Raw genomic sequence first — 8,874 nt, forward strand, 5'->3', positions numbered from 1 at the left:
TTAATGAATTGGAAAGAAGTTTTTTATGCACCGTGAATGATGCAGAACGCGCGCACTGTCCGTGACGATTGACTCCTGCATAGGATCGGGGTGCCGTGCATGAAAAAAAAAATTTTTTTTTTTTTAATCCTATGCGTAAGCTAATCACCGTAGGTGGTGCGTGCGGTTCTGCACCGCCCGCGGTGCACAAAGAATTTCACATAGATTGAAAAGATATATAGGCAGAAGAGAATTTTACATTTGGATTTTGAAGATTGGCTGAGTTTGGATAAAATCATGCATACTTTTTACCAACCAAATTTGTCGGGACGATATATGGGTTGGGATAGGTCGAAACGAATAAAACCCAAAACCAACCCAATTGTCAAATAGTTCAGTTCTCGACCTAGACCTGACCCATGGGTCTTCAAAAAGGGATCAGGCTACAACTAGTTGGTCAGGTGCCAATTGGGTGACGCAATGATGCATTCTATGCCTACAAACCCAACTTATTTGTTATAAATAAATAAAGCATGATGCATTCTGTGCCTACAAATCCAAACATCAAAAAAATATCGCTAAATAAAAACATCCCCATCCAAAAAGCACAAAATTCTGAAGCAAACAGCAGATGACCTCCGGAGGGTCGAAGGCCAGAGATAACACTATGAACATGTTACTGTAGCAACTTTTATGAAACTGCCAAAATATATAGCTATACTACAGTTAATACCGCTAAGTACTTTAATAGTGGTTAAGTAGAATACTATTCAAAAATAACGATAATCCTACATGTACGTGTGCACAGATATTGTTATACGCGGAGGATCATACATGTCCATGCCTGGGAATGAATTATAAGTTGGTATTACCAGGCATAGATCACGGGCCAAGGCGGTACATGCCATCCCCCATGAACTGTCCTTCCATGAAGAGAGCAGCAGCAGCATTCTGTGGATGGAATCCATCCATTACAACAAATTGCATGTCCTCCGATGGCTTCCAATGCCTCTTCCTTTGGTTTATAAACCAGTTGTTGATCTGCTTTGGATCAAGGCCCGTTGATTCTGCCAAGGCCACCTTTTCAGTTTCCTGCTCATTATTACGTACCCAGATGCATTAGACACAAGCTAATTAGAAACAGTTCTTTTCTGTTTTTGAAGAAGAACAGCATAGATGTAGCTATATATATGGAAGGAGAACATGCTGCATGCTAGCAAACGAAAAATGAACCTAGTACATTCAGCCGTTTATAATCTATGTTTGGAATAAGGAAAGGTAAATGGCGTTTAATGTATGTTCTTTATGGAATGATATATTAGCTGTAAAGTGTAACACATACTGAAGGATAAGGCCATTTGTAGTGCAGCTCCCACCAATTGAGTAGTTTCTGCCGGGCGTCCTTTGGCAGCTTCCCTTTCTTCTTCTTTTTGGACAGCTCTTGCCTAAGGCTGCTCAAATACCCGCTGTACTTCTTCAGAAGGTGCTGTTTCAGCTCTTTGTCCTCGGCTCGGGGATCAATCTCCGGGAGTTCGGATTCACCTCCACTGGCATCTTGGTCCTCTTCGGAGGATCCAACACCTTCACATTTCTCATCTGCAATATCCACAGGAATAAATAAAAAAAATGCTATAAATAAACCCTGAGAATCTCGAGCTAGGAGGAAAAAAATCTAAAATATTGTTATACGAAAATTAGCTCTACTTTGTCCAGTTCCATCCCTAACTGGATAGGATCTGAGCTCCCTCTATCCAATAATAAGAAGACAAGATGAACTTGGAATGGCAATAGTCCAATTTCAGAAGCCATCATATTAAACTGGAGTCAGTAACCAGGGGAAACTGGATGTTGACCTGAGACCTGAGACTAAACACAAAAATGCTTCCAAAGAAAGATTGAAGTATGAAGAAGGCAAAACTAACATGGAATCAGGGTCTTTGACAGGCCGTACTCTATAGTCATAGATCTTAGTTTGAACCCATCTAGAAAATAAGTGCTATGCAAAAAGTTGGCATGTGATATAGCTGGTGGATATATATACATACATATATATATAGAGAGAGAGAGAGAGTCCTAAAGAAGATGCTCTTAGAATGATAGAGCCCACCCTTTTCCTCCACATTACAAATGACTTGGTTCAGGATGAAGCACCAGGAACAGAATAAACCAAATGAAGAGGTTTTAGATACAAATAAATGATGTCAATATGAGGCATAGACTTCTTTTTCTGATATCAGCTTTTTGAATCCTTTTCACTATTTGCTCTTCTAAGTTGTTCCACCGTCTTCGCAACCTAATGTCATTATGTTCCACGCTGCAAACAGAAAGCATATGTACTAATAAAACTAAAAGCCTGACAAAGGCAGTGCATGTTTGAGAAAGAAATATTTTCAGGTACATTATATATAAATTATAAACAATATGTAAATAAATATTGTACTATATTTTAAATATAATTATTAAAATATATATAGGATTTCATATATAATACATATCTTTGTGTTTTATCAAATTATATTTTCACATTCAATTCAAAATATTTCCATTTTTCAACAGCAAGAATCAATGAGCGGGAATAAGTTATATATTATAGAAAAAGTGGCAAAACATTAAATACGGAAGAGATGAATGGAAACAAGTATTTAAAGATGGATATAGATTACAGATATACCATATTCAAAAAGTGGCATCATAAAAAAAACCTAAACATAACAGTCAGAAGTTTAGCAAAGACATATACACAGCAAGTTTCATACATATTCACTTTCATTTATCCCATTACATATATCCTTCTAAATTCCATCAAAAGCTACATTTTGCTGGAACACCAATATCCCCTTTCTAAAGTTCTCAAAATAATAATTTCCGGAGAAATTTCATTAAACAGGAAATCTGATAATGATGGGACGCCAATTGTTTAGATCTAAATTGTTTCCTTCATCTTGAGGGGAACAGCTTTACCATGAGACCATGATGGTTGATGATTTCGGCATCAGAGAACATGTTTAGCATCACCATTGGAACACAGTGTTATACGGCTACATTTTTAGACGAGAACGTTAGATAAGATTCGCTGAAAACAAACAAAATACTGTCAGAATTAGCAGTGGCGATGCAAGTAGTGATGCTTATTTAATGAGATTAAGTGGCATTTATGCACTTTGGAAGCCATATAAAATCATATCTTGCTACTCTTATCTGTTTGAAGCAGTTGCTATGCACTGGTTGAAGTAGCTATGCTGATGCTAATATGTAGGGGTGAAAGTAGATAAGATAAAATCTATCTGGATCCATTTTCATATTCAAATCTATATGGGTATGGATAGAAATTCGAACGTCTGACTAATATCCATATCCATATCTTTATTCATCAAAGAAAATTAGATATGAATATAGCTAGATAACCACCGAATGCATATCAAAATATTTAATTCTATTTGTAACTCTATTTAATTTTATATAGCACTTATTAATTTTTGAAAAAAATATATAATTATATTAATATATTATTAACTTGATTTACCATCTATTTAATAAAATCTTTGATTCAATGGACATAAAATTTAATTATCCAACTCATATTCATATTTATATCCATATTTACAGTATCCAATTTGTATCCACATCTATTTAAAACAAATATAGATATAGAAATACTGATATCTGTATCTGATCCAATATTAGCCATACTAATATGTTAGTATCTTAAAAGGAAAATCCCGTGGAAACTATTATAAGAGGACCTTAATGAAAATACTTATCTTTAGATATACAATAATAAATTTACTCTGACAAAAGCCACTTCAATTTGAACAACTTGATGATTGCTATCCAAGTCAAATTGCATTTTTTAACTCTATGACATGATACAAATTTGCAGGCTGATATCGAAAATGGATTAGTTAATCATATTTTGCATTGAATTGGGCCATATGATCTCCAAACACATTAATATTGGATAATTTTAGCTTAGAAAATTCATGTGGTATACATGACTCATAAAAAGTATCTTCTTCTTTAATAATGAACAATTATTTCACAAAAAAAAGGTCATTAACATAAGGGATATCATGAAACCTTACATATATTATTTGAAGTTTTAACAAGTACTTAAAAAAAAGGAATATTAGTCAGTGTGTAGGTTAAAAAGCATAATTGCAGAGAAAACTCAGGACTCCGTGTAAGGATTTGTTTGTTCTAATTTTCTCCCTTTCATCCCCGGATTTTGCAACCTCTTGCTAGATCTATGTAATTTTTTTCTCCCCTCTTCTCTTCCATGAGAACTAAGTTCTTAAGTTTTTGCAATTTAAACATTGCTTTATAACCATTTCTGTGCTCTATTTTATGAAGGGATGGGCACAACAGGAGGGTTTGTCCCAGTTAATGTCCAAGGGATGTCATCACGAAAATCAACTTCCTTTGGACTGTAGGAGAAGGATATTTTCTGTAGGTGTTATGTTTAACAGGATCCAATGATATAGAGAAAGTTCGTAGGTGCAAAGGAAAAGCATTTACTCATAAGTCTTCTGTGATCCTTGAGTTTTGGTTGGAAAAGGTATACCTTGTCTCATGGTTTGGAGAAATTATCGGTTGGACCAGGTCCACCAACCCAACAGTGGACCAATCCAACACACAAACCAACACGCACATGGAGAAAAAGAAAGAAGAGGGGAAATGGAGTGATGGAGACACTCGTGTTGGTTTGTGTTGGACTTGGCAATAATTTTTCTACGATTTGGCTCAAGAGAGGCAATAAGGTTCTAAGGAAAAAAACTCCAACTCTAGGGGGCGTCTCACTCATGATGTGCCTCATAATTAGTTCCAATTATTTATTCATCATTTTGCTTAACAAAATCATTTATGCATCAAATGCACGATAATTTATATATGTCAACATATTATATTCCAACACTTCCTGTTAACCATGGCTAACTTGTAACTTCCATTTAGTTTATAATAAAATCTTGGACTGGGTGAACACCCAGTTTTTTTCCTCAAAAAAAAAAAAAAAAAAGAAAGTCCGATAAAATTTATAAGATAAATTCATAACAAATCTTAATATACTCTTCAAAGATTTTCGATTGTTAAATGCCTATATATATTTGACAGAAATTAATACACCAATTAAGCAAAGCAAGGATTATATGATATGCTGCAAATACAATTGGTAATTATTCAAAATCAAATGTTGTCAGTAAGGATTTCAAGAAAAATGAAATGGCAATAACAGCGATGATATTCATGAAAGCAATCAGGCACATGAAGACTCCGTTGCAGCTACGATCGATGATCAGCAGTTAGAGCCTAAAAAGTTGTCTATGGAGGATAACCTGAAAATCTTACAAAAGCATCAATTCAAAGAGGCTTGTCTCATTTGACTGGTTGGTTCTCAAGAATTCTGAAATAAAAATGTTAAGTAGCTTGTCCTAGATTTTCATCAGATTTTATGGTTGGCAGATGGTTTATCTTTCTCTAATATTGACAAAGAAAAAGACATATCATTATCTTCCAAGACCTTTGCTTGACACTTCAATCATCCTAATGTTTTATCTTTGTCACCAGGAACAATAATCTTGATGTCCGTACTTGAATCAATTTACTTGAACCAATTGTCAAAGTTGGCAGCCCTTCCTAGTCAAAAAGAACATCATTGACATTTAATCCACATACAGTTCACCCCATGAATATGTAAGAGACTCCACAGTAGAACCTGAAAAAAGAGATGCAATGTATTCCATCAAAAAGCCAAATTGCACTCGCTCCAATGCTACTACGAATTATGCCTAATTCTATGGGCAACAAGCACAGCTCATAACATGCGTTCACGACCTCATAAAACTGTACGCATGAACTAAAGAAACCGATTAAACCATCTTCCAAATACCGCTTCAGTTCTCAAATAACATATATAAAAATTTATAAACCTTCACTTCCAAGCATTGGAAGATGCATTAAACACAGTTGCACTAGCTACCTACATTCGTCCGATATATATCGCACAGATTAAATAAATATAATCCTTTGCATACTTTATAAAAGTATACAAGTGCTTATGGTGATCTATGGCACATGTATTGCATCCTCAAAGTACTCAGATGCCCGGGGGTCGAACCCTGACAAAAAATGTACTACAGTAGGAATAGAAGTAGCTGGTATTGTTGATGGGTGAGAGAGTGATTGGAATGAGGCATCCCCTTGTTGGTGGGTGGTGCGTGCGTGAGGGAGGGAGGGGTTTCGAAATGGAGGTGGTTAAAGAAGAGTCATGATATTCTACCAAAATAAATAAATAAGTAAAATGAATAAAGGAGGCATGATACTATTAATTACTCACTTATTCTCGAGAAAGGATTCTCTTTGGAATCCTAAAGAGGGGCCTTGTCAGCACCGAAAATGCTAGCTTATTAGGCACCAACGTGTGGTTTCCTCCACCTCCTCCGTACATTTATATATTACTATGACAAGCAGAGAGGTTGTCTTCCTGCTTTTTCTTCTATAAACAATGCAGAAAAAAGAAGAAGATAATATAATAACAGTAACAATAATAAATAAATTGGCACCTAAATAAAGGAGGAGACGAGGGGTTGAGAGCAGGAGAGCCGGGCGTTGCCATAGCCTCGTGATGGGGTCATGGAGAGCCTTCTAATTTCTTTCCCACCATAATATATCTCACGTTATTATATTTATTTCAAGAAGCTAAAACTATAAAGATGAAAATAAATGTGGCATATAATATCGAGGAACAAATCGGTCAAGGTTCTGTTCAGGCCAGCGTGAAAGGTGGACGAAGGTAGGAAACACCTCGTAAATATATATGTACTTTTTTTTTTCCACTGTCATACTGCCAGACCCCTCGGCATTGCACTGTTGGAGAGTAAAGTGTGCGGAACCCTAAACACAAGAGCTACAGTTTTTCTTCTCCTCTTTTTCACTGACGATATGGAAAGACAAACAGTGAATTAATAAATCACAGGTCCCTGAAATAAAGCGTTTTACTTTTATCTCAGATTCCTTGGCTTGGATCATATCATAATGGCAAGAGTCTTCAGCACATTACCAGAAGACAAGAAGCGAGCTGAGGCACCGTTGGTGAGAGCGTTGAACTGTGACTCCACCTTCTGTAGGAAGTCCGTGGCCTCCTGCAATGGCCTCGCTAGCTCCTCCCGGTACTTAACTAGCATGTCACAATAGGCCTCCTACAATTAATATGGTTGTAATAGTTAGAAAACGAGAGGTATTGGATATAGAGAAAGAGAGAGGAGGTTGAGATCGAACGGCACCATGAACTGGTCCAGCTCGGGATCGGTGGATGCTTCGCGTCGGCAGCTCGAGCGCGCCTCCAGCTCTCGGGCAGTGGCCGAGAGCCGAGCGACCACCTCCGGTGGCGCTCCCACCTATATAGAGATGCACATGGGAATTATTGCTGGTGAGCCAAGAGGATTGCATAATTATTGATTTATATAGTTATATAGACGATAGAGTTCAGAATATATAGGTGACCTTTTGGCAGTCCATATAGGCTTCCAATAAGCTGGAGTACTGAGGATGGGAGATGATCTTGGCCTTGATAGCTTCGATATCGCTCTGGGACATCTCCCCAGGCTTGTGAGACTGGTGCTGTGAGGAGCCGGCTTCGGTTTTTAAGGTTGGAGTGCTAGGGTTTTGGAGCAGCGCGGTGGGGTAGAAGCTCCGCCCATAGGCGGCGGAGCTGGGCGGTGGAGTAGGGGATGCCGTGGTGGTGGTGGCTGCGGCAACCGACGATGAGGAAAGGTATATGAAAGACCCCCTAGAGTTTCCACCACCCAAGTGGGAGAATTCCTCCATTCCTTCAACAACGGAGCCCAAAAGAAAACTAGGAAAGAGATTGAGGAAAGAAGTGGATGATAGAAGGGAGGGGGAGGAGAGAAATAGAGTTGGGGGGGAGAAGGAAAAGTCTAGGAGGCCGAATAGATTCAAGAACTACGGGGAGATGGAGAGATGGAGAGGCGAAAGGAAAGCCATGTCTGGTGGCTTTCTTTTCCCACGTCAAATCACAGGAGAGATGGAGATGGATATAGCAGCGGAGGTGGAGCTTCAAATCAAACAAACAAACAAACCTTACCACCAAAAACCCAAGGAAAATTAAACCCAAGATCTAATAGAAGGGAGAACAGGAGGAAGCGGAGGCGAAGGAGAACTGGGTGAAACAAGACATGTGCACGCCGTACGTACTAGACCACACGTGCCTTCATCGATCTCATGTCTTCTCTTGCGCACTTCTGCTGGATGATGGTTTAAAGCTTTTGGATTTGATCCAAGGAGGAGGTGGTGGATCCGTCGGCGAGGGGCGAACTGACCATGGCCATGCCTCGGTGTCTGAAAACACCTATTCCTTTGTTCTTCTATAGAAAGAGAGCGGAGAGGAGGTGGGATACAAGAGGAAGTTAGACCCCCTTTTTTGGTTTTGGTAATTGAGTTAGGCCTTTCTTTAACCAGTTCTATTTAGAGGTTTTGTTTCTGTTTCTCTTTGTCATTTATATTTTACATTGTCTTAATTATTTTCCTTCTTTGGTTGGAAAGATTCTTGGGAAAGTAAGGGCACCACACCTCTTTTGCTGAAGACCTGAGAGGCCCTTGGTGGTGACTGAAGTGTATAGGGGCATGAAGGGAATAAGTGGATAGAAGGAGTGGTGCAAGGGCCATTTGGGAACAAATGACCAGTTGCCAAGTGTTTCAAACAAAATATTGTGGAATTCTTTCTTTTAAAGAAACAAAGAAAACGTCACCAAGAAAAAGAGGCAAAGAAACACATGTAGTGGAATTCTCTCTTTCCCAAATACACACAATCCAGTACATTTGGTTCTGTTCTGCTACAGTACTGTCTTACTTCTTCAGGGCTCTAGTCTGGGTTGTCACTGT

General features: G+C 38.1%; 1 protein-coding gene across 1 annotated transcript; it reads right to left on the minus strand.

Annotated features, from left to right (window-relative positions):
* Positions 1–592: 592 nt before the first annotated feature.
* LOC105061139 (homeotic protein knotted-1) lies at positions 593–8,438 on the minus strand. Its single transcript, XM_010945104.4, has 5 exons — positions 7,477–8,438; positions 7,257–7,370; positions 7,034–7,172; positions 1,322–1,575; positions 593–1,071 (listed from the first exon to the last, which is right to left on the minus strand). Exons 1-5 carry the CDS (start codon positions 7,798–7,800, stop codon positions 862–864), a joined length of 1,041 nt encoding a protein of 346 aa, XP_010943406.1. The 5' UTR covers positions 7,801–8,438; the 3' UTR covers positions 593–861.
* Between the last annotated feature and the right edge of the window lie 436 nt (positions 8,439–8,874).

This window comes from Elaeis guineensis, chromosome 2, assembly GCF_000442705.2.
Source record: "Elaeis guineensis isolate ETL-2024a chromosome 2, EG11, whole genome shotgun sequence".
Lineage (NCBI taxonomy): Eukaryota > Viridiplantae > Streptophyta > Magnoliopsida > Arecales > Arecaceae > Elaeis > Elaeis guineensis.

Excerpts from the sequence above, each read along its gene's own strand:
- LOC105061139 (XM_010945104.4), bottom strand. The coding sequence starts at position 7,800 with ATGGAGGAATTCTCCCACTTGGGTGGTGGAAACTCTAGGGGGTCTTTC. Across the intron at positions 7,173-7,256 it reads CCGAGCTGGACCAGTTCATG|GAGGCCTATTGTGACATGCT; the intron begins GTGCCGTTCGAT and ends TATTAATTGTAG. Across the intron at positions 1,072-1,321 it reads ACAAATGGCCTTATCCTTCA|GAAACTGAAAAGGTGGCCTT; the intron begins GTATGTGTTACA and ends AATAATGAGCAG.